The sequence below is a fragment of the Ischnura elegans genome, chromosome 3 (genome assembly GCF_921293095.1).
Source record: "Ischnura elegans chromosome 3, ioIscEleg1.1, whole genome shotgun sequence".
In the NCBI taxonomy this organism is placed as follows: domain Eukaryota; kingdom Metazoa; phylum Arthropoda; class Insecta; order Odonata; family Coenagrionidae; genus Ischnura; species Ischnura elegans.
In genome coordinates, this window is record NC_060248.1 from 116,961,433 (window position 1) to 116,988,495 (window position 27,063).

General features: G+C 39.5%; 1 protein-coding gene across 1 annotated transcript in view; it reads left to right on the top strand.

The window, feature by feature from the left end:
* The window catches only part of LOC124156415 (glucose dehydrogenase [FAD, quinone]-like), a 37,370-nt gene extending 10,965 nt beyond the window's left edge, over positions 1-26,405 (top strand). The window contains exons 2-4 of the mRNA XM_046530959.1: positions 20,319-21,975; positions 24,160-24,386; positions 25,452-26,405. Of these exons, the coding sequence (XP_046386915.1) occupies positions 20,650-21,975; positions 24,160-24,386; positions 25,452-25,857 (1,959 nt within the window). The 5' untranslated portion in view covers positions 20,319-20,649 and the 3' untranslated portion in view covers positions 25,858-26,405. The remainder of the gene's footprint in view (positions 1-20,318; positions 21,976-24,159; positions 24,387-25,451) is intronic.
* The last annotated feature ends 658 nt before the right edge of the window (positions 26,406-27,063 follow it).

Consider the following 27,063-nt stretch of genomic DNA (forward strand, 5'->3'; position numbering starts at 1 on the left):
AAGGCGAACGTGAGGCTCGGAGGCATTCGGGCGCGACAAGAAGACAAAGAGGCCGCTAAGAGAGGACACGCGGAAGCACGGAAAAGCAGTAGACCGATTCCGTTAACACATGCATGATTCTCACTCGAAGCAGAGGATGTACGCTATCACCTGTCTAGAGGACAAACATCAACGTTCAATCTCCACTAAAAGCCTCTTTGTCTCAACTCAGCTGGTCGCGTTGTTGACGCGGAGGACGGCACGCGTCCCATGGCGTTCTATTCCCGCGAGAAAGTCTCCGGAGACGGGAGTGGTCAGGCGTCAGCCGCGCGCGAAGTTGTAGAAGTAGGTCATAGTCAGCAGACTACGACCGCATAGTGTCCACCACACCTTTCACTCTCATTTCCACAGCCACTCATAAATGATGAACTTGGCTGATGAGATGAGACCAAACCATGGCAATAAAGCGAATAAAGATGTTAAGCGAATTAGGCTGTGAGCCGCTGGAGACTCGGAGGCTGCGCGCTAGGCTTAGATTGCTTGGACAATTGAGAATGGATATCTTTCAGAGCGACACGGAGTACATAATATTAAAGCCACACTACATTTCCAGGTCCGATAGAAGCGATGAATTAAGAGAGATTTTTTTTCCGAACTGATAGATATGGGAATTCGTTTTTCCCCCGAACCATAAAGGACTTTAATAAACGCTAGTCCCAACTTCGTTACAGCACTTCATTTTTATGAGTAAACGGCTGGTGTCCTAACACCCCCTGCCACACGCTTTTTAGGTGGCTTGTGGGGTATTATGTAGATGTAAATATTTTGGAAAATAACAGTGGAACAATTAGGGGCGCATTATAGGCATTATCAGCAGCGAGGTAAAAACATTTTAACCTCCAAGTAATAGGTACTTATGTTTACTCTCCATGGACATCAGTTGTAAACCAACTGATGCGATTTAAACGGTGAATACGTAATATTAAAGGCGGCCCGACCCGAGTTGACAAATCGGATCAAGCATTCACGATTCATTTACGCGAATTTAGAATGAAATCTAACGAACTACAAATAGAAGCGAAATAGTCGGAAGATTGATTGGGAATCAAATGATTTATTTTCATAGAAATTCAATTACCCGAAATTACCCAACTACGCCTCAAGGTGTTCATTTTTTTAAAAACAATATTACTCAATCCACCGTTTCCTTAGTTAATCATAATACATTTCTCCGTGACTTTACCTAGCAATAATATATAAATCGTAAGGGCAACCAATCAGATGGTCTGGTGAGCATTATCGGAGTCATAAGAAAGTACACAGTCTTCCACATAGCAGATCAAATTTGCTGACTACGAAATGGTCCATCGCCAACAAGCTTCAGGATTAGGTTTATACTTGTGGTATTATTAGTGGTCCCTGACTCAAGTTAGCGAATAAATTAAAGAATATCTCAAAGACTGTAGAATTTTTTTCATCATGATCATCTAATGTTTGCTCTAGCTAGCCCATAACGTTAACAAAACAAGAATAAACGCTCAAGATACGGTGTTTAATTAATGCACTGTGCATAATTTGCAATCACAGAGGAGCAAATATCGGCATGGACATTGCCGCATTACGTAGGCCACTATATCGCGATCTGGTAAAAAAAATTCCCAACAGAGCCTAAATTTCGAAAGATTAGTGCTGTCGACAGTTAATATTCCGATGAGTTGATGACATGAGTATTCATCAAGAGCCACAAGAAAAAATATAAGAAGGTCTTGATATGGAGTGTTGGTAAAGAAACAGGGTAAGCGAAGTAACAAAAAAACGTGGATGTCGGTGAAAGTGAGGAGTGAGGTGACGTTGGCATTAGTAACCAATATCAGGAGGGAAAGAAGAACAATGGAGTATATTGAGAAGAAATCAGGCGTAAATTAAAGAGTAATAATGAAAGGTATATTATCAGGTCAAAGGGGTAATCAGCAATGAGGGCTAAAATTTTAGTACCAGCTTCTTTTACACCATTCATAACCAGCAGAATACCTTTCGCTATAATAAGAATATTCCACTGGCCACAGCAGTTTCACATGAAAGGCAGCAAAGCAATTCGTATTTCACAGCTGCAAGTAACTTTTATCCAATACTATTCACTCCTTCAACCCAGAACACGCAACAGTATCCATCTATATCCCATCTGCTAACTATTTATTCCCTATCCTATTTTCCGTGATGACTAAACACCCACCCTAGATAATGGCTTTCAGTAATTCCTCACCCTAGATTACGCTGTTCCAACTATACCTTTGTCTACTCTGAACCTCATCCATCAGTTTTCTCACCCACTTCATCTTCATTTTTGCTTCTTTCTACCCATTTCACCTTTTTAATCCCCGTCTTCACCCCAATTTCAAACGCACGGTGTTAATTTAAAAATTCCTACTGCTATCAGGCTACGACACAGCACTTTCTTTACGCTTTTCCAAGAAATGTTACAAAACTATTCACTTTTGGCAGCGACGGGTGGGTAAAACTAAAAATGGGTACCTGAATCTTATTAGAGCTACTGACCTTAACGTCCTTTTCAGTAAAATTTCCACAAATCCAACCAATGTAGATAAAAGGAAGCACATTTAAGAGTTAAGCGTGCCAAAGATTAATTATAACAGATATTCTAAGAGAATGCTTTGCATCATTCGGTGGAATAAATGACCAAATTCTGCTCAAGCGCAAACATTACCACCATAATTCCAATTTCTCCATTTTCCAGTTTCTACCGCGACAATAATTTCGCTGGCACTCTTTCCTGGGAAATTGTTGCCGTCATAGCAACGTCACATAGCAACCGACGCGGTTGTAGCCGGTTTTACGCAAATTGAAATCCCAACACCGTGGAAGCCCTTGTAGTCACATTGCCCTCATAAGTTCTGCCAACCGGTTCCTCCAAAAAAGAAGGCCGCTTTTCCAACTGATGGTGAGTAGGCGCGGTACTAATGAGCACTCAGTGGCTCGTTGTGGAAACAATCTATACAGTTAATTCGCACACAATAAAGAACACGACAATCGTCTAGGGAAATTCAACACGATTTTCCGCATCCTATAGCTGCGCTGGTCACAATGCAAGAGAAGCATGACCATCAATGCGGTACAAGTAGTACTTAGGTCTTGCTATTGAAGCATTTTTCAAACTTTCGGGAGAGACCTCAGAATCAGGATTAGGATCTTTGTAAGTAATTAGCCGTGGATTTCCGAAGTCTCTCCGATCAGTAATTACAGAAAAGAGGAAGAAGTTCCATTTAAATCGCATGAAACGGAAATGAACACGATTTTAACTAAAGATTAACGACAGGCGAAGGAGAAATCTGATTGACCGAATTCAATGAGCAGTGAGAGATCCGTGTGCTGATATATAAAATTTCATTCGAGTGAAATTCTTTTCTAGAAGAAAATACTCATGTGAATTAAAGGTATGATTAAGGTAAAATCGAATGATTCTCTTAAAACAATGAGGCATGTACTAAGGAAAGAGCATTTAAATAAACGTTATACGAAATAATTCTGTGTACAAGCGAAAGAAATGCTTAAATAAAACAATATAAATAATTAAACACACTTTGTTTCTTACACAATTTTATAAACATTTATATTATTTTTTATAATTTATATTTAAACTTGTGGAAGAAATAAAGTGTCTTTCATTATCAATATGGAACTCTTCCACCACTTACGTACTTCAAGTTTCGATTTAAATAAAATTAATAAATGATTGAGTAACCTACGGGCAAAAATGTCACCCAGAATAGCAAACATGCTAAAAGCCTAGTCTAATTCTGTAGCCAAAGTCACCGAATCGAAAAAAATATAGAAAAGTGAATTTTATTCTATTCAATACTTTCAAGTTAAAAAAAAAGAAATGCCATGATATGAAAACTTAAAGGTACAAAAAAAGATGCGCAAATCTAATACAAATCAGATGATTTCCTGTCAAAAAGAGCGATGACCGCGACCACCTATTTAGTACTAATAATAACGTACAATAACGCAGTGCGGACCAGATAAGTTATGTGAGCAGTCTCCTGGAAAATTAAAGTATCGAGCGAGTGCGCAATATTATTTCGCGGAGCACGGACGATTTAACTGGGGGAGGGAATGCACACGGCCTCTCAATACGTACAACAACAATGGTTAAAATATTATCGTGTTGGCCACAGTGAGAGGTTGGTAAATTGATGTCAATCGCTATATTACTAGGTATCTTAGAACTTGCTGCTATCGAATAGTTAATATCACGAGTCTTTTCATGTAATGACTGGAGTCACATGGCCGGTAACCAACGAAAAATATGCGACATAAAACTAACAGCTACTTCCAAAGCTACATACTACTGCAAACGCGACCTCTATAGACGCTGGGCGGCGGTCACTAGCCACACATTTGCATAGAGTGATTCTAAGTTGATCGCAGCAAATATAAATAAATGCCTACAGTAATTTTTATTAATGCTTTAATATTATACCGAAATTCGTCGCCCGCACACCAACTTTTTGCTGCCAGTGCGCAAAGAATCGCATATTAATCGAAGTCACACGATAATTCTAAATGCAAAGAAGGTCCGTTTGTATAAAATGCCAGTCATCCTAGCCTTACTTTTCACTCGAGAGCTCCCGTTGGAGGGAGAGGAATGTGTTCTTTCGCTTGCTCGTCCGTTAAAATGATCGCCGGACTCACTTCCGGCATAACTGCAGCGTTATCACGTAAGGGTCTTCAAAGTTATCGGAATCGGAAAAAGATAAGTTTGTTTCAATGATTTCAAAAGTAGTCGGGAATGATGCAAACTCAACCGAACGAGCTTTTACGTCATGAATGGGTGGCTTTAACTCCCATAGACCTCTACACAAAAAAACTGAGGAAGATACAAAAAAATACAATTAAAATACTTGAGTAATTGAAGGGAATTTTCAAACCATTAAATAATTAATAAAAAAAATTGTAATAAAAACCACCTTTCACCGGTTTAGTCGGGTTAGCCTTAGAAGAAAAACCTGGCATGCAGTGGGACTGTTTGGCACTTTCGCTGGCTTAAACGGCCGTGGGAAGGGGAATTTATGCGTACGGAGAAACTAACTGCTCGTGCTGCACTGAATTGTGACCATTCTATTGGCAGCTAACGACTTTAGATATGCCACAAAACTTGATATGTTCTCTGCTCAAAAAACCGAGTCACTGGAATACTTTTAATAGACACTGAAAATAATGGTTAGACATTAAAGATATTCGAACACGGATGTACCAATTACCGGTCGACAATGCTACCGACATCAGCAAGTTTATTTGTTTTAATTCCCAAAGATACTTCAGCTGAATAGAATCAAAATAGAGAAGTTATGGATATTAGAAAATACGCGAATTTTAATCAACGGATAAATATTCAAAGTTGCAATAATTTTCTGAGCATAAACAGTGTATACCTACAGAAGTTAATTGAAACCATAAGCTAAGTTGAAACCACATGCGAGCAAGAGGTATTCCAAAAAAAGATAGAAAAGATTTTCATCTCCTCTAGGGTCGAAATGGCTTCGTATGATGAATAAAACGTAAGGAAAGCGATATATATGAGAGGTTAGAATGGTGGAAAGGCCAAGAAATGAGCAAAATTTAATGCAATTCAATTACCACGCTTGAAAAATTGAAAGGGAATGAAAAAGCTTTTTTTAGAGATACCATCAACGGAGTGGTTGAACGCTGGCTGAGGTGAGGGAAGGGGAAAAAAGAGACGACCGATACCTTGCTAAATGTTTATACAACTTTCCCTAGCGATTGTACTGCTTCGCTCTAATGAACGCGGCTTTAAATGCAAAAATGGTCAAAGAACTCCAGAAGCGTTATGCACGGCGAGAACGTACCCTTTGCAAAACTACCACGGATATTATATAATATTCGTGAGAGATCGTTCATGGTTTTGAAAAAGCGGAACAACACATTAAATTTTCACATGAACAAAAAATACTTACTTTCGAATAAGGATATATATAATAATATTACCAAGGCAGTCCAAAATTATAAGAACTTAGTTAGCGAAGCAGTTTAAACGAAAACATAGATAAATCAAGTGAACTCACAACTAGGCGAAATATAATTTCGATGAAGAGCCAAATTTGTTCCATGATATTTTATGAAAACCAACACTGAGTAAAAAAAATTACCCAAAAATATTACGGATATTATTATTTACGAAAAATATTTTGAAGAAACGAAACAGAATTTTGATGTCTATCATCGATTCAGCGATAAATAATTTCACCACGTATATCTTGACGTAATAAATATTCAAGAACCTTTATTCAAGAAAAAATGAAGAAAGAAACCACCGTCATGTCTCATGCAAATTCGAAGAGGAAACAAGTAATCTTTTTTTAAACAAAGGAACTGTGTCCATCAATTCGCTCATCCATTCTTCCGCAAAAAAAATTGAAATGAAAATAAAATGAAATTAAGCCTCATATTACAGTAATTTAAAGCATATAAAAGGGTATTCACCAAGCGGGAATAGTCAACTGGTCGATAAAAATTGGGTATTTTCCAAAAATATGGAAAAAATCCGTAATTAAGTGTATCCCAAAGAAAGGAGGCAAGAAAATCAAAGCCAGTGACTTCCGCCCCATCTCCTTAATCTCAAACCTGGGCAAACTATTAGAAAGATGCGTAGCTACGCATATAACCTCAGCCATAGAGGAAATAAACCTAATCCCAAAAGATCAATTTGGATTTAGAAAAGGGAGATCCACTACGCATCAGGTCCAAAGGGTCATTCAATATGTTGAAGAATCCTTTACGAGAAAATTAGTGACAATAGGAATATTCCTTGATGTAAGCAAGGCTTTTGACAAGGTATGGCATGACGGACTGCTGCATAAATTAGAAAAGACGAGTTTCCCCAGGTGGGGACTTCTCTTTATTGACGCATACCTCAAAAACAGAACGTTCCAAGTAAACTGGAATGGGATATTAAGCGAAGAAAAAGACATAGAGGCAGGTGTCCCGCAGGGATCTGTCTTGGGCCCCACGCTTTTTAACATGTACATGGCAGACTTCCCAGTAGATGGGAACTGGATGACAAATCGGGCACTTTACGCCGACGATGTATGCCTTTTAGCCAGGAGCAAGAGCTGGAAACTGGCAAAAGAATATGCACAGGATTCAATCGACGAGGCCACGAAATGGTACAAAAAATGGAGGCTTGAACTAAATCAGGCAAAGACTCAAGTAGTCGCCTTCCACAGGCAAACAAAAATCGATCTAGGCAGGGGATTGAGAATCGGGCAACAACCCATTGAATGGCAAACTAGCGCCAAATATCTTGGAGTAAAAATTGATGGGAGGCTAAACATGACTGAACATATTAACCATGTCACTATGAAAACCTTCGTAACGAGAGCAAACCTCGCCGGAATAATAACAAGTCAAGAGACGCCTAAAGAAATAAAAGCACAAATGTACACGACATACATAAGACCGATAGTACTGTATGCGGCGGCAGCATGGTTTGGCCGTCTAAAAAAGGAAGCAATCAAAAAACTGGAAGTTAACGAAAGAAAATGCCTTCGAACTATCTTCCAAATAAGAAACTACGTTAAAAATGAAGACGTCTATAGAATAAGTGGACTACAACCAATAATCGACGTAATAAAAAATCAGATTGACAATTACAACAAAGCATTACTATCGAGCGAGTTCGAAGAGATTCGTTCCCTCGCGCTCTGAAGTAAATATGGAAACAGCGAAGCCGATTTATTAAAAATTAAGAAAACCTAGCAGGAAGCTAGCGAGTAGACATGGGGGACAAGTGTACGAGGGTATACCAACCCCGAAATAACTCTGTGGCAACACAGAGAAAGAGACACGGTGATGATGATGGAGAGTAGCATCATGGAATTGGAAAGGGAAATAAAATAGACAAATACGCCTTTATTAATGTAATTACTTTGTAAGGGGTAAAGGGCTAAAGCCCGTTTCCACGTTACGAGGAAGAACTAGGATTCGCAAGAAAGTATACAAGAGTATCCACTATAATTAAATTACAACGAAGATTAAATGAAGAAATTTCTTTTTTCACTACCAGCAAAAACTATTTAGTCCAAAAGATATAAAAGAAGGAATAAACCTTTCGCAGACTAAGGCATCCGCCGGCAGTGCCCTACAAACGATAATCTCGAGCATTCTTCCCATCCTCTTCCCTGGAAAAACGGGTGGACGACCATAGTGACTCAATGGTGGGCATGGAGGAATTCATTGTTGCGTCACCACTTTCACGGATCCGACAAGAAAACTTTCATATCCGTCGCGTCACAGAAATTACTCGTGGTTTTGAAAAACGTTCAATTCGCGGCACGTCCGCATGGCGCGCCCACATCGCAGGTTCATCCGATGGTCACGTAAACAAAAGGTCACCTCTATGAGTGACACAAAAACAAAACCAAGCGACACCACGCATGCATGCATTTGAAATCGTCTCCGACAGACGGGTGAGACCCGTAATTACCATTTAATGTGTGGCTCTGGGATACAAGGAATACTATTTACTATTTATATAAAAAAACGCTAAAATTAGAGCAGAGCATGGAAAATACAACCCACCTATGTCAATCGATACTAGTGATAATCATTACGTAGGTATGTTATTTCATCCTAACGACGGATCGCAGCCAGTACGCACCTGAATTCATACAAAAAAAAACATGCTGAAAATCGCCAAATGAATATCTCGAGGGCAAAATTCTCAGTTTCTAGGCGTTTCGGGTACAAAAAGATACAATAGTAATGAATGCATTGAAATTGATTGCTTATCACAATAAAAGCACAATACTATAAAATTAATAATTGAAACCAGAGGTCAAAATATTTAGCACTGTATACTTGCTTTATTGGACGAATATTTTCGCAAGAGTTTCAACATACAAATTTGCCTCGTAACACATTACGCTTTTAAAGCTATTAATGGAGATTTTAATATTGGAACTTCAACTTTTAAGAGAAATAGAGCCTTCATTTATAAAATAAGAAATGGACAAGGCATAAAAAGTGGCAGCTAAAAAATATGTAATCAATTCTTTTAGCAAAGTTACACCAGCACGGACATAAAATAATGGCAGAATGAGAGAATTGATCATGTGGCCCCCCGAGCATTGACATGTAAATATGATAAAGCTGCTACACATAAATTAAAATAAAATGCTTTCAAGAGCCATAAATGCAGATTTTATAAAATTGCAATAAATTGCTCTACAGATACGTTAATAATAGAGGCATTAAATATTTTTTTTATTTAAAGCCAAGGGTTCATCGAGGACACGCGGAATACGGAAACCGTTCTAATTTCTTTCAAAACAAGCATAGAACGTAAAAAAATGTAAATGACTTTATCACAGAATTCTTTTCAATTGAAAAAATCGAAGAATGCGGAAAAAACACTTATGACAAGGCTTCTTACTGCCATCTGGGATCGACTCAGTTAATAAGGATATTCACATTCATTCTGATCCACCATTCTCCTACTTCATGGGTCGTAATTTACTGCTAAGTTTTTCGAAGCGCTAATTCTGCGGATACATATTGGATGTCTACTGATCATCTCTTCCATGAGTAACCTTTCGGACTCATGCTTTCCATTATAGTTGCCTCCGTGGCTGTCTTCAGAAAGATGATGACATAACCATCGTCCCTCTCCAAGCTAGCCGTCACAAACTCGGCGATGGCTAGTTTGGTGAGAGGTGATATCGGTGATGGCGGAATTTTCGATTCAGGGATCATATCTACATTTCTATTATCTATTTCTTTGACTATTCACTGATTTCCAGTCCGAATTACTTTAAATTTCCCGGATTAATGGCATAGTAGTCATACGAGTGTTGTCAAGAAAAAACGGGAATTTTAAAAGTTAGCGTGCCCATTTATCAAAAAACAATTATTTTGGTACACATTTTCCTGAAGTATCATAGAATTTTCAGCTATTTTCATTTTTTACTCCGTCCGTAGCAGCCCCTAAAGTTAAACGTGTTTTTAAGAGCTCAGAGATCTTCATTTGTTAAAAGAAAAGGATGAAATAATGATTGAAAACTAAAGAAATAACCACAAATAAAGTTTTACAAGGTGACTCAAATGTTAGCAACGGCCAAGGTGAGTCTCCTACGAGTAAAACACGAATTTACGGGTGTAAACGTTTTGAATATGAATGTAAAAACGTTAAAGATGACGCCCCAGCACATAAACAACTGATGAAAGCGTGGAAAAAGTGAAAGAAATGGTTACGAACGTCTAACCTAATGAACATCTAATGGGATCTATTTGAAAGCGACAGCAATAATGCAGAGTAATTAATAAATATTTCTTTCTAAAAGCTGAAATTCCCTTTATATTCTGAACACAACTCGTATGCAGGGATGTATGTTGCCTCATCATTTTAGGTACATGCTTTGCCTTTTTCATTAAGGAACCAATAGTTCTATTTTAAACTTCCCTCTTGACTTGGCAATATTAAAATGGTTTTTCCTTCCATTGTATAAATAATCTGTATCATTGTTTACCTCTTCACCGCTTACCTAACATCCTACCCTATATCGCTGTTTTCAGCATCCCCTCACCTTAAGTAATCGCGTAATCCACCTCTTCTTCTCCTATTTATATTTAATGCTTGCCTCGTAATACGATTTTTAACGCTGAGAAAATTTTGGAGTCCTCGACCTTGAATTTTCCTGGTAAGCTTTTATCTTTGATAATGCATGGGGACGGAAATCATGTAGAAAAATATACGTACTAGAAAATCGTAAATTTCGAGGAAATGCAAGTATATAACGGCATCTCTTGCAGTTTTCATGAAATTAAAAGACACTTAATTCATGATGAGATGTTATTTTAGTAGCTGCGAGGTCCCGTGACATGTAATTTATAAACGTCATTCACATAATATTATAAAGATTAACCATACTGTGGGTAAACTCTTCTCGGGATTTCCACTGGGTTAATTTATCCATAATAGCCAACGTTTCAAGCTGAGACTCGGGGCTCGTCCTTAGCAGCCCTGAGGATGAGCCCCAAGTCTGAGCTTGAAACGTCGGCTATAAAGGAAAAATTAACCCGGTGGAAATCCCGAGAAGAGATTACCCACAGTATTCGCCGGAAAATCTTCAAATCATATTTCATTACCCATATTGTCGAGAGAAGAGATTAAAAGCCGGAATTTTTATTTTTATTTTATTCTCAAACCACCGTATACAGCTCTTATTGGCCATTTTACACCGGGGTGTTCAACAAATGTAACAAGTAAACGAACACAGACGACCATGCCCTGGACCGGGGAAACCTACCCTGGCGGGACTCGAACCCGCGACCTCTTGCTTCGCAGGCGAGAACGTTACCCCGCCGCCACCGAGACCGGAATATTACCATGGAATAGTATAAGCTAAGTGTAATAACTTTGAAAGCGAGAGTAATTAACCAAGCGAAAGAAATAGATCAAAGGAAAGACTGACGGTCTAAGATAAATTACGCTAGATCTTCCCTATCATTGCATCATACCCTTCCGCGCGGCAACTGCCCTTTGGCGTTATTGAGGTCAAATTGAGCCTATTAAGCAAACTAGGGGGCTTCCTAGGATTTTTTTTCTGCCTAGACACACAGTGGAATCGACACAAGTACATCAGGCTACAAAAGAACGTCAAAAGTGCCTGAGTAAGAGTTTTCACTACGAAACCATTATTTAGAAATGGAAGTCATCGTTGAAGAACAAGTCACACGAGAGAGAAGTAATTACAAACTATCCCTCGAGGAATGAAGTGAACAACCTCATTTACCGCACCTGTTTTTCATCCAACTACCTGCTAGGCATACATTTTGCATGTATTTCCTGATGCAATCGCCAGCGCAGAGCCGATTAAATGGGATGAATATGAAACAACCTAGTAGGTAGAAATATTACGCAGCAGTAAGGAAATCATATATGCGTTACCTTTCACGACAGAAAAAATATTGAATGATGTAACATAGCGAGGGCAAGCTTAAAATCGTTGTAAACATGATATTATTACTTTAAAAAACAAGACTTGGTGCACTGTTGAAAAAAACTCGACACATCGAGCAAGCTAACAAGAATCTAGACCTCATACTTAAATGAAATAATGATCAGAAGGGAGAAGGAAATTTTCAGAGACTAGATGGAATGCAAACTAATCTTTTTTTCACAATTCCTTATATCATGGCCATATCACAATTACCAGAAACATATTCGTCACAATTTTTCATCAGATGGACTGACTGCATAAGTAACAAAAAAAGTCTGTGGAAACCATCTTGTATCACATGTGGAGTAGCTTTGCGGAAACGCTGGCATTCCATTTGGACAAATAACAGAGTACCTTTCAGCCATTAAGCGCCTCGATACATGATATTATAAAAGGGACACGGATCCTTCTGATTGAAGCCTCTCGGTGATGAAAAAATACGCGATTGGAAAATACCACAAGACTGTACGTTCAAAAGACACATGAAACACGAAAATAACCCTTTCCTTTCCACACTCTCATCAAAAATAAGTGAGGAATGTGAGAGGAGCAATCTACGGAAATATATCAAAGACAACATGCATAACGCATAAAAACGGATGAAAAGTACTCGGAACGAAGTTCATTGAATTTATGTAACGAAACTGATTACACAAAAACTTTATACCTGCAGCTGAACTCCATTTATCCCAAACCAATTCCATTTTCTTTGTTTTCTTATGGTTTTCTATCCCTATCTTTCTCAACTTGCCCAAAAAATACTTGTCTCTTGGTCTTGACCAGGGAACTTTTTCTTCAGTTTTGGTGTCCATTATTATAACCATGTGTAACTGTTTCTAATATCCCCTCCAAATCAACGTACCTACTCTTGTTTGGGGTATGGTGCCCTATGGTGGCTTCAACTCAAAATCCCTCCTCGTACCTAACAACTTTCATAGGATAAAGAAAAACTGTACGAAAATTAAATTTCCCCACTTAAGTTGTCGACTTTTGCTTAAATGGGAAACGCAACATCACTTGGTAAAATTACAACGTGAATATATCACAGAGAAACGTGAAGCGTAATTTCCCAAAGATGCCGTTACAGCATTTGAATTTCCTCTAAATCTGGTATTTTCTAGCCCATAAGCTTCTTGTTTATTCAATTTCCTTTTAAATACATTACGAAAGAAAACAATTTTAATAAAACATTCTTTCGAGACAAATTCAAGGTCGAGAATTCCAAAATTTTCTCATCACTCGTTAAAAACATATTATAATGCAAAAATAACTATGTGAAGGGGAGGTGGATGAAGCGATTAGTAGCGGGGAGAGGATGCTGAATACAGCAAGAGAGTGAAAATTTTAGGTAGGCAGTGAAGGAGGAAAAAGAAGACAGGGTTCATTGATAGAATGAAGGGTTTTGATGTTGAAAGGTTTTGATTGAGGAAATGAAAAAAAAGGTTTTAATACTGCTAATCCAAGAGGGAAGTTTATTGTGCAATGGGGCCAGTCGATCAGGGTGATAGAAAAATTTTCCATGCATACCTACCGTAACTGCTAGAATACATTTCATAACCATAAAAATTCAACATGGGCAAACTTCCTTAATAATAGAATTATATAATAAAGTTAAAGAATCCTGGGTTCCTTAATGATAAAGTCAATATACTTAAAATGATGAGCCAGCATACTGGCATCGTGAGAGCCCAAAAAACCAAGCCAGTTCCGCACAAGAGTGAAAACGGTAGCTATGGATTTGACGTCACAAAGCTACTTAATCACGACCTGCTCCTTTCGCCGCAACCTCCTCAGCCACTGCGCCCCGACCAATTCTGGCAGTGACGTAGGTGATATTGTACACCTACCCACGGCGAGGTCCCTTTCTATGCCGCCAAAGGCATAATCACCGATTACAACACCATCTGGGAAAACCAGTCCGACAGCATAGCATAGGTGTCTTACGGGCACATGTATCACGCCGACCAAAGACGCGGAAAGACACGACAGTTGAAATAAGACCATTAAAAAATAATAACCAAGTGTTCATCCTTTAGCATTCGAAAAAAAGTACGCAAGTCCGTTTAACGGCTGTTCATCAGACAAAACCTCAGATAAAACCTTAATGAGTGTCCGTCAACGGAAAAGAGAGAAAAAAATGAAAAATCATAGATGGCTTTTAAAAGGAATTTTTAAAAGCCATCGTTTTCACTTTGTCTCCAAACAAAGGTGTTAATTTGGAAGAGTTTGGAAATGTTTTCTCAACATTTAATTTCCCAATCAAGTCATAGATGATATCCGATACCTCAAATGCAACTCAAAGAAAGCTATACTCCTGGGTGGTCCTTCCGCCCAGGCTAACAGCTATCATTTGCTAGTTAATCACCGCCGAATAATTTTGTGGATTCATCCCGGAATAACTAATGAAAGCTTCTCCAAAATGTTTTGCAGACGAATGGAACACATTGAATTAATGTAATATGCGAATGTGAACCACGTCACTCAGAAAAGTTTATTACACCCACAATATCTGTATCCATACGATATTTACAATTTTATCTCTCGTTCCACCCACACCATTTCTTCACTTAAAAATAATAGGGACCAAATATATTTGAATGACAAGATAAATACAATTTCTTGAGCATAAGTCAAGTCAAATCAAGTTGATTCAAAAAAAATATAAGGATTAAAAAAGAGGACTCTCACGGGGTTCTATTAACTACACCTTGAACAAACAGGGAGCATATGGGATTCGGCGCAAACAGACTTAATTTGTGAACTTATGAACTGCGCGATTCGTCATAAACTACTACGGCTGTACAGAAAGCGTTCAGATATCTTTCACGGCGACACGGTAAACATAAAATTAAAAGCCCACAATATTTCCAGGTCCGACAGAAACGATAAATTAAGGCAGACATTTTTCCGAAGGGAAGGTATGGAAATTCTTTTTCCCCGAACACTAAAAGATTTTAATAAATACCTGACGAAAATTCGGTTGAGTATTCCCTTTGTTTCAACGTCTGATGTTCTAATACCCCCGCCTAATGAGGCGGTTTGCGGGGAGGTAGGTAGATGTAGTTGAGGTGTTCCACAAAGGAAATGATTTACTACGGGGGAATTTTGTTAAACTTTAAAGAAATGTCGGAATTTCAATGTTTGCACGGACGAAGTGCTCGACAATCGTACTACATAGAAGAAATATGAAGAGAGAGAATAAGTGAATTTATCAATTAACCAGATGCGAACTTACACCAAAGTTCGCAGTAGGTTGAAGAATAGTACGTAATGTGGAGGTCTAAGAGGAGATGTGGCTTTAAAAAAATGAACAATACCCAAACGGGCAAATCACTTCTAAGATTAATTTAGATACAAACTTACTACAGCGCACAAGTTTGACAAAGCGTGAGTACTGAAATTTAATGACTAAAATCAACTGACTGTTCATAACGGAATCGCAAACTCAATACTGTACATAACTTTATGGAACAGTGAATTTTATTCATACATACGTAATATTACAGCAGCTCATAAAAACATATGTGTAGTACAAATTATATAATAGTGTAATTTACATTACATATGAGGGAGTTAGAAGCCGAGGGGTACAAGTGATTTTTTCTAAAAGGAGATAGTTAGTTACAGAAGTTAGGAAAAGAAAACAAGCGAGATTAATTACATATTTAGTAGTGCATTTTTTTCACTCGATGTCAGCGCAGAAAAGAGACTCTCTTGTATCCCTTGGCCGCCTAGTTTTTCTAAAATGATTCTATCAATTTCTCTACCTAACTCTGTTTAGAAAAATAATCACATATACCCCTTGGCTTTTCACCCACTCATATAACTTTGAACTGGCTTATCTCATACTCTCGTTTAAATGCCAGCCAATGCAAGTCTCAGCAATTAAAGCCATTTGAAAGTCCTCAATAATTTCGCAGCAATCAAGTTGAAGGGAAAAGTTACTTTCTACCGTTGAATTTCTTAAAAGACTCTACCACTTTCCGGCTTTTGGCGATTACTTGAATGTGTGCTTATGTACCGGCCGTGTCATTAGAGACAGCCCTTCTACAACATCTCGTGGAAAATTTACTTTGCAGCGATTCTTACGGCGCAGAGGGCGTATCTAAAGGAGCCACAATCAGATAGATTTCACCTCTTCCACGAAAATAGCAGCTTAAGTCATTATGCTACACTTAAGCCCGTATGACACTTGCCAATTTATTGGCCAATATATTGGCCAATAAATTGGCCCAATATTGGTAAAAATATTGGGCTTTACGCATCGTATGACACGTACCAATATTTACACCAATATTGGCCGTTATAGTGTTCTAATACCCCACTAGAGAACGCCACATAACACAAAATGACAAAAGAGCATCTCAAGACGCAGGTTAATTGCCACTGACAATGAGCTACAGAATGGGAGGTGGCATAATAATTGTAAATTTAATAACTATTTCGAGGGGCTGCAAAGATATTCTCGAATTGCTCGAAATTTCATTCGGGTGAGTTCCTTGAATGATGAGAGATAGGCAATATGGTGATCTCATAGGTGAGCCAAGATAACGTAGCGGCTCGTTTTGGCTGGAATATGTTCATCGAATAAACAGAGATTGTGTCATCAATTGGGACTTTCACCCGAAACTTTAGCGCTCAAATCATGAAAAATAGTTTAATAATTGTAAAATAAACAAAATATAGACGCTATCGTGGAGAAACACGACGTTTTTATTCATTAAATATCCCAAATGTTATTTCCGAATTACCCACTTTAGACAGTTGATGTTTGTGAATTTATATTCTCTCAAAGTACACATTAATTATTTGAGCTATTTTATGGGTTGCTATGCTTGTAAAGTTTTTATATATGATATTAAAATTCCGAGGTGAAATGTTTTGCAAAGAGCTTCTAGTTTTGGCCACTAGGAGTCGACAAGACTGAGTTCTGATTGGAGATTGGCCTCGAGAAAATAGAACCTGTTCTAAATTGTAGATTGGCCAAGAAATTGTGCCCAATATTGTGAAACTGAGATTGGGCTAGAAATTGGCGTGTGTCAGTGGGTACACAATCCAATATCCAATGGATTGGCCAATAAATTGGCAAGTGTCATACGGGCTTTAATTAGTTATTTCTCTGAGAACATGGAAAGAACAGACACGACTAAATTTAAAGATGGTCGTAAAGAATAGGATAAGGGATTAATTATGAATAAAATTATCGTTATTGCTGGGTGGTAGATTTACTAATGTATTCCGGGAGTTCACCACGTATTTTTATACCTGATGCGACAGTTTTGACGGCAATCTCGCCATCATCAGGTTAAAAGCGGAGTTAAAAGCAGAATGGGGGCCGTATATACGCGTAAGAGTGGTGGTAACCGCGGTCATTCTTTGGTAAATCTGACTGAAAAAAGACTGCAATCACAGCTATGAATGAATTGCGGTCCATTTTGCGTCATATTTCACTTCTGACCAGAAGATACTATCAAAACTGTCGTCTTTAGACATCAAACAACGCGGTGGAAACCTGAAAAAATGATAGCAACAAAGTGTAGCGTATTAACCTCAGAATCAATTACTATCGAAATATCGAATGCGTCCTGGAATATCTCGCAAAACTCTCTGAATTCGCCCAATCATCAGCATAACAAGAGTTAAGGCCGTTTTACACGGTACACGGAATTGCGCAGGTTAGAGCTGCATTAATTTCTAAAATGGCGTGGAATTGCGCGAATGCATGAACGAAATTAGAACATGGGCTATTTTGCCGTCTCGCGTCCACGCATTCTCGCATGTGTTCTGGCAATTCACCGCTTTACACGACGCAATTTTGATTGCGCCTTCGCACGTACGTCAGATTGCGCAACTCCGTGTACCGTGTAAAACGGCCTTAAGAAACGGTAGCACCAACTTGCTACACGCAGTCGATCCGAGCATTTTCAAATCGTGTCCATCAACCCACTCGTCTGCGAGGGTATGGAACGGAATGCAGTTTCCTGAAAAGATCCGGATAAACTCCTTCGAGGCCACCAGAGCGCATCTTCCGGGTCGCGTACGAAGCAAGGCGCAGGATCCCAATCTAGAGAGAACAGACAAGGCAAATAACAAGAAAGCGACGGATTGCGTGAGCAACGGGAGGGGGCACATCAATTCAGGCAAGCCGACTCGGAGAAAGCTAAAACTAAGCTAGCGATTGCGGGGCTGCATGTAATTAGGAGCAGACGTTATACACAGACGTGAAGTTGCGAAAAATGCTTAATGGATAAGGGTTAATGCCGAAGGATGGGAAAAAGTCGAATCGACAATTTTATTTGCAATTTTTTAGGAACAACCTTCAAGATATCGGTACTGCTTTCCATCAACCGATTAATCAACAAAAAATTCCGTCATTGTGATAACGTAGAGAATTATTAACGCACCAGCACCTACCGTTTTTTATAAATAGCGCATTAGGCTCTAACTATACGGTAGTGGGAGGGCCAAATAAAAAAACAGAGGGATAGAGTACGTAGAGTTCAAAAAGATATAGACATCTCAAAAAACGTATACATTACAGGAAAAGTATTCCTTAAAAATAATTTATGAATAAGTATTCTTTGGCTTCCTTCGGATTGGGAAAATAATTCTCAATTGTAATCCCTAAAAGAATCGAGCAAATTTAGCATAAATACTTTTCCAAATATTCTTGGCCAGAATTTTAGAGAAACTCTTTTTTAGAGAAACTCTTTTAGAGAAAATTTTTAGAGAAATAAATGAGGATTGGCTAAGGGGGAGTTTTGTTAAAATTTAAAGAAAATATTTGCGCTTAATACAAAAATATGGGCTTAATACAAAAACAATGATAGAAAACAATGATGGAATAAAAAAGTCTACTCAGGAGGGGGAGGTAACGATAGTTCAACCCGGTGACAAAAGTAACATTTTCTCTATTGGAGAGGATCATACTTAATAATTGATCCCCTTACGGTAATTTTTATTGGAAAAAATTGAAGTGCTATTGCCAACAATGGAAATTAATTAAGAGCCGAATACAAAAGCCAAAAAATTCTAGTAAAAACGTTCATTTCGCACCCATTACCCAAATCATGATAAACTCAAAGCAGAGCATGAAAAAAGTAACTTCGTACGCAGTCACACGCACGTATGTGAAACTATATAACACCAAGGATGAAAATCGCCATAGAAAACTATATAACTTCGCTGGGATTCGAACCTGGATCTCTCGATTTTCTGAACGCAACCATTTACACCACCAAAACTTCTTTTTCCAATGCGAATCTCAGAATGCGCCAAAAATATTTTCACATAGGGAATTTCATCCTTGGTGATTATAATCTTAAAAGCGTGATGCTGAACTCAGACGGGTGATTTGAATCATCGCTATGATCTATCTAACTTATATCAACATTCCACCAAATGAGACATTCGGTGCAATCTTTTTAGGTAAGACTTCGTCACACGATGGCAGGAAATATTTCTACGCTCACACATCTCAACTTCTGATTGAAATTCAAATAAAAAAGAAAACTTGGTTACCAGAATAGAAAGTATGTAGCAAACTTATACCTTTCTTCGTGACATAGACTACCAAGGATTTTTTCACCTGGTGGTACCAAACAGAGGTCGAATAAAAAATCCTTGGAGCCTTAGCTTTCTATTCCTTTAACAGAAAATTTCGTTCATACACCACTAGATAGCACTTTTTTATACTTGGTTACTTGGGTTAAGACTTGTAATTAAATTGAAATTAATTACTGAATCATATTTACCATTTTATCTGGATCTTCTTACAAAAATTCATAAAATATCTGGCTCGTTAACGATAAGATCTAGAAGCAATTAGAGCAATTACAATTTATCCCTATTCCTACGACTGGATAGTAATACAATAAACTTCGTGATTCAAATAAATATGAGACAAGGTCCTCAATTTAATATATTGGCGCCACCGATAGTCGGTGAAGAATAATACATTAAGCACCTAGTTATTCTATACTATGGTCTCGTATATTATGCACACATCTGACAGATGATTTATTTAACAGTGATATCTTACAGCAGAAAATTTAAAGATCAGAAGTAAATGGATATTTACACATTGAATTGGGGAGAATGGAAACTCAAATACAATTAATCGAGGAATTAGTATAATATGCTCAATGAATTCTCTCTATTATAGCGATAATTTGTAATAAATTTATGAAAAGATCGTGCTTTTCACTTTCTGAAACTTTAATAATATTTAAATAAAACGCTAAACCAAAAAAAAGTTTCCCTCAACATAATTAAATAACAATAATCATTTATTTTTTTCAGGTTTCACACTCCCGTCGAGAAGGACTTCAAAACTGCACACCTTCCATTCACTCGAATCGAAATCGACATCCCCATGCACCAGTGATGTGTAAGTGACAAGTGCTACATTGGTACGACACGTGAATTTAAATGGTGTAGTTAAAACTCGGATGGATCGACTCAAGATGTATAGTCCCTGATGAATAAACATGATTCAGACTTGTAAAAGTGCTTTCTTTCTGGCTAATTTAGTCCAAAGAAATAGTAAGGTGTCCTGACGGAAAGGAAGTGTATGGGAATAGTAATTTCGAAAGATTTTTTTTATTAGTACTTCATCACACCCGAATTCAAAATGGCCATACCAGTCGCCGCAGTGATCTTCAGCGCTATCAAAACGGCGACCACCTTCGCCGGGCTCAACTTCTGGTTCCTACCGACCTTCTTCCTCGCCCTGGCGTACTACCACTACGACCTGTTCGACCCCGAAAACAAACCAATCAACGTGCGCCATCTCAACGCAGAGTACGACTTCATAGTGGTTGGAGGCGGGTCAGCTGGAGCCGTTGTCGCCAACAGACTGTCCGAAGTACCGGAGTGGAGCGTACTGCTCCTGGAAGCCGGGGGACAGGAGACGGAGATATCCGACGTGCCCATATTATCCCTGTACCTCCACAAGAGTGCTCTCGACTGGAAATACAGAACGCAGCCTTCCGACACGGCTTGCGGGGCGATGAAGGACAGGAGATGTTGCTGGACTCGAGGGAAAGTCATCGGCGGGTCTTCCGTCCTCAACACGATGCTCTACATAAGAGGGAACCGGAGGGACTTCGACCAGTGGGCAGCTGGTGGGAACGAGGGTTGGAGCTACGACGAGATACTGCCTTACTTCAAAAAGTCCGAGGACCAGAGGAATCCCTACCTTGCCAGGAGCCCGTACCATGCCACCGGAGGGTATTTGACGATACAGGACGCTCCCTGGAACAGCCCGTTGGGGATAGCCATGGTCCAGGCGGGGGAGGAGCTGGGCTACGAGCACAGGGACATCAACGGGGAGAAACAGACAGGGTTCAGCCTCTGGCAGTTCACGATGAGGAGGGGAACGCGATGCAGCACGGCCAAGGCGTTCCTTCGTCCGGTAAGGCTCCGGAAGAACCTTCACGTGGCCCTGCACGCCCACGTGACTAAGGTCCTGATCGACAAAGCGACGCGTCGCGCCTACGGCGTCCAGTACATAAGAGACGGGGTCAAGCACACTGTCATGGCCAGGAAGGAAGTCATCCTCTCTGCTGGGGCGCTCAACTCGCCCCAGCTCCTCATGCTGTCCGGTATCGGACCGAAGGAACACCTGCAGGACCTGGGAATCGACGTAGTGCAGGATTTACCCGGAGTAGGGACCAACCTCCAAGATCACATTGCGACGGGAGGTCTGGCTTTCCTTGTGGATCAGCCGATAAGTTTGGTGATCAACCGTCTGATTAATCTGAACACGGCGCTGAGGTACGCCATCACAGAAGACGGCCCACTGACTTCCAACGTGGGACTGGAGGCTGTGGGGTTCATAAACACCAAGTATGCAGATCCCAACGACGACTGGCCAGACATCGAGTTCATGTTGACTTCCTCGTCAACGCCGTCGGACGGTGGGACTCACGTGAAGAAGGCCCACGGTTTGAGAGACGTGAGTACTAACCCAAAATAGGATTAAAATGGGAATAATAAAAGCAGAAAAGAATGGGAAAATTAACAGTCGAAGCGTAAGGGTAACTTGTCGTCCAATTGTGTTCCGAATTAAATTTTAAAAAGTCAAATTCCTACCTATCCACAACAGGTGCTTCAAAAATCCAAAATAATTTTTTACCACCAAAGAAAAAATTGAAGCATATACGGTTGCCTTAAGTAAATAGTTGAATGGAATTTCCTCCTTATTCGAAAGATAAAGCGTTAACAATAGAATCTCATTTCAAATTAACAAAAATCTCAGCAATAGTTTCAACGGTCATAAAATCGGAAGCCATGGAGTTTTTAAAAATTTATTTTTCTGGAATCTGATACGGTCATAAATTTATGCCTCATGTTTTACATTTGCGCAACAAAATGCCTCAACAGTCGCCTTGGCATGACCATAAATATAACTCCAGTGGCTATTTATTTTTGTGATTTTTCAACGGTAACCTAGTTAGTCCCAGTTATACCAAACATATTTTACACAACGTGCTGTCCTCCTCTGCACAGATCAATTTCTATGAATCAGAAATACTTCAAGAGCACTTTTGAAACTTTGCAAAAAGAGTGTATCATGGATACCCAGCCTCTTAATCAAAGACAATAATGTATCATTACGAATAATACTCATAAAATTGCCACTAAAATCTTTCTTTACACATTTAACCACATTTGCCACACTTTCTGTAATTTAGTTCGCACAAAAATGCCAAAAAATCATAAATATAGCTTTGAAAAATTAGATTACAAGTAAATGGATATTTTACTCCAAATACAAACAGATATTCTATGAAATTTAAGTGATATAATATAATGATATCATGCCCAAAGGGTCTAGATCCCTATCCCGATAAGTCCCGATATAAGTTCCGAGATCATTTGAGTAACAATTTCCCTGGAGAAGGCTAGCAAAATACCCCCAGATGCGCAATGAGCAAAAACATTAGTGATACGAAATTACAAGAGAACCCAAAAACTAATCATGGGCGTCATATTAACGCGAATTTTCCTGAGACTAAAACAATTAGCAACGATGTGGAATCGAACCTCGACAGTTCAATTAGGCGCCCAGTGCTTTCCATTACGGCCAACGTGCGTCGAAATAATGTCACGCGGGAGTCGACACTGTTCACATATACAACGCCACGTAATAGCAAGTTCCACTCAGAAAGTGGGTTAAAATATTTGCTGTCATGAAGGTGCTATTTTATTATTCGTGTGAAAATACACTCTCTCTTTCTGTCGGGAGAAATTGTGTTTTTTTTCATCGTGTCAATCAATGCTAAGTCTGTGGAATTCAGTGAAATACTTAAAGATATGTACTGCTTTGCATTATTAAAATGTAAGAAGGAAATCTACACGACAAATATTAAATTAATGGAAAAACAGAGTGGGGAGAGTAAAAAACCACGTTTAAAATCAAAGGCTATTTATGATGACACATTTCGAAAATAATGTGTACATTTTCAGAATGCACTATGTTTTAAAACTCAGACAACTACCGAGGATTAACAAAAAATAAACCAAAAATTAAATTACTCAATACGAAAACGACTCTGAACTCGTACAGAAGGATGAATGAGATCGAACTTTATAAGTTACATTTTTTGGAACATGCAGTCATTTGACTTTTATTTGAAAACTTTTTAAACTATCGTTTTTGTCAGCTTACATAGCTTTAAAGTCATTCACTGCAATCCTTCACGTTACGTTCGCTTGAATTGTAAAGAAGATTTCGAATAGGTAGCGCTCGGCTTAAATTAGGATTATTTATACCCTATCAAACGAGGGAAACTTTCCGACCTTTGGTAGTTTTAATAGGTGATTATTAAGATATGTTTCCCTGAGCTCTGTGCCTCATGCATGCATTGGTAATCTCAGACGATGTAAAACTCCTATCTACTCGTATAGAAACTAGGTTCCTGTGACGTCACGTGGAGTGGCATCGCATGGGCGCCAATCTGGCCTTTTTCAAATGTGGTTAAAATTGACCATTGCCATTCGTCTGAACTGGGATTTCTAAAACCAAATAATTTGTATATTATGAATACACTAATCGTGGGTAACGAATCGCAATCAATGCCTTTCGTTTTCTTTGATGAAGGAAACTACCCTATTTTCTCCTCTTGGGTTCACACAGGACTTCTACAACGAAGTGTACGGCAACATCAACAACCGTGACCTGTTCGGCATCTTCCCGATGATCCTGCGCCCGCGGAGCAAGGGCTACATCCGGCTGAGGAGCAAGAACCCCCTCCACCACCCGCTCTTCTACCACAACTACCTGACCGACCCCTTGGACGTGGCCGTCATGCGGGAGGGCGTGAAGACGGCCATCGCCCTCGGAGAGACCCAGTCAATGAAAAGGTGGGAATTCCAGCGTACGCCTTAACCTATTCGCACGAGTCTAAGTCAAAATCTAATGCAGCCTACCTCTTCCGGAAATTCAAAAGATAGCTAAAAACAACTTTTTACGCCATACGATGAACATTATTTTTAATAATAATTACTGCTAATATATAAATCCCCAACCAATGTGGCCAGAATTAGAGAATTAGGCTAAAACAGAGCCAATTGTAAGTCAGCATTAGCGGCTTTTGGGGTAGCCCACGTCATGATTTCAAATGGCTAACATTTCAAATCTTGATTCAGTTAGGGCATTTAGCCCTGATGAGCCCTTGTCAGGCAGAGAAGAGGAAACGTTCGCCACTTAAAATCTTGACGAGGTTTACCTCAAATGCCAATATATTGACAAACATGGACCGCGAAATTTTTATGGTTTAAAGAGCTACCTTTAGTTAAAAAATTTAATTATATAATGTAAGCAAAAATGTTACCTTTTATCCTAATTTATTTAATGTACATAGTTAAAGATGCAGATGACAGAAGTCTTCGCTTCTGATTTAACGCTATATTAACCTCCAATATTTCCATTGCATAAACATGCGTCGTCACATACTCATTCATACACGGAATGATACTGGGAAAAAAGTTGTATAGCTGTCTGTGACTATTAACGGTTAAATTTGCGCGAAGTAGTAATACATCGGCACCTAAAATGTGACTCGAAATATATTAATGCTATGGAAGATTAGAGGTTTTGAGGCCATATATTTTAGCAAAAAATATAATTTTATGGCTTATACTTTAAGACTTAATTGAATGACATTTATGAATTATAATTTATGACTTCGATGGCTGCATACGAAAGGAGCACCAAGTTACCCAGTCATGAATATGCTTTTTGTGCAAATATCGTTTTGATTTGCTTTTTTTTCGACGTTTTCCAAAAACATAATTATTACTCTCATTTCATTTTAGTTTGGTGAGTTGCTCATGGACAATCCTTTCTCCCATTGCTGATATTGCATCCTAATTTTGATTAAAATCATTTCCCAATGGCTTTGACTGACTCCCGCGTTATGTTCTCAGGTATGGCGCCCGCTTCCACCGCGCCCACGTGCAGGGCTGCAAGCAGTACGAGATGTTCACGGACCCATATTGGGAGTGCGTGGTGCGCCAGTACACCATGACCATCTACCACCAGTGCTGCACGGCGCGCATGGGCCCAGACGGGGACGTGGATGCGGTGCTGGACCCGCAGCTGAGGGTGCGCGGCGTGGCGGGCCTCCGCGTCATCGACGCCTCCGTCATGCCCAACATCACGAGCGGCAACATCAACGCGCCCGTCATCATGATCGGGGAGAAGGGCGCCGACCTCATCAAGGACACGTGGCTCGAGCTGACGCGAAGGAAGAGGCGCAAGAAAAGGGAATACAACAAGGCCAGGGTGCACTGGGAGACAGGGACCGTCTCGTCGGAGCGCGGCAGGGCTTAAGGAGAGGCATTTCCCCGACACGAGAGGAATACCATTGGGGATTTTAATGCATTGTCCAACTCCAAGTGCACATATTGAATTTAGACTGAAAATCCCCCATTTCATTGGTGTGAGCAAGAATATTTCACGTTATAATTCTTCTCAGACATGATGGACGGTGCTAGTGACTACATGCGTTAGGGCGTGCGATGAAGTCCCTATATAAAGTCTGAATCACGAGATAATTTTCACGTACAAGTTCAGGGATGGTGATAATGAGAGATCCAATGATGATGGCCGGACGACTTTATTTTCAGGGATGGCAGCTACAATAGGTATCACCGTCCCTTTTTCCATCGTTTATTGCAATCGCGTTACCTAACAATGAACACGTGCGAGAAATAAAGCAGCACGAGATTAAACACACATAGACGCGACAAAATTGAGTTTAATGATAAGGAACATAGGTAGTGAACATCAAAGACGCCTAAAATGATCGTGTGACACATAAAATGCTGGCGCAAGTCAACATTTTCTTCGAAAAGCATGGCTGAAATGATCACTCTATACTTGTACGAGAAAATTAGTCGTGTGATTTAGACTTCAGCTTCCGCGGGTTGATGGATATGAAGATACAAGCCTTCCGGGCTTCATTCCGCCTTGCTCCACCTTCCTTTCGACGAAGTTTCGTCGGCGTTGCAGTCGACTGCATTTCACTAAAGAGGCCGACCGGAAAACCGGCGAAACAGTCGTCGTAAGGATACACTAACGTAGAGTAACTCCCGGAAGACCTGCATATTCATGTACTTTTAAATCCCTCCAATTAATTCACCAGGTGTTATTGCAAACTGTACCTACCGAGGCGCAGGACATGTTGCATCTTGCAGAGCAACATTTTTAGACAAGATATGCACCAATGCAATAATTCGTACCGGTTCCCGTCCTATTTTTCCTCGAGCAAGTTGGACTGTGTGAATGACTGTATTCATTAGAACGAACTTAAAATCCTCACGGAACAAGGCTTCGAGAAGTGAGTCTCAAATAGCATGTGCAAAGGCAGTGAAATAGTGGTGCTACATATGTGTTTACAGACGCCCTGGCGGCCTGTCGGCGTCAGCAAAAAGTCTGCATGTGGTTATGGGTAACTCTCCCATCTTCCAACTGGATGAGTTTTTTCTTGCGTCGCGAAAAGAACACACTAAGTGCTTCAAAGGAAGAGGAAGTATC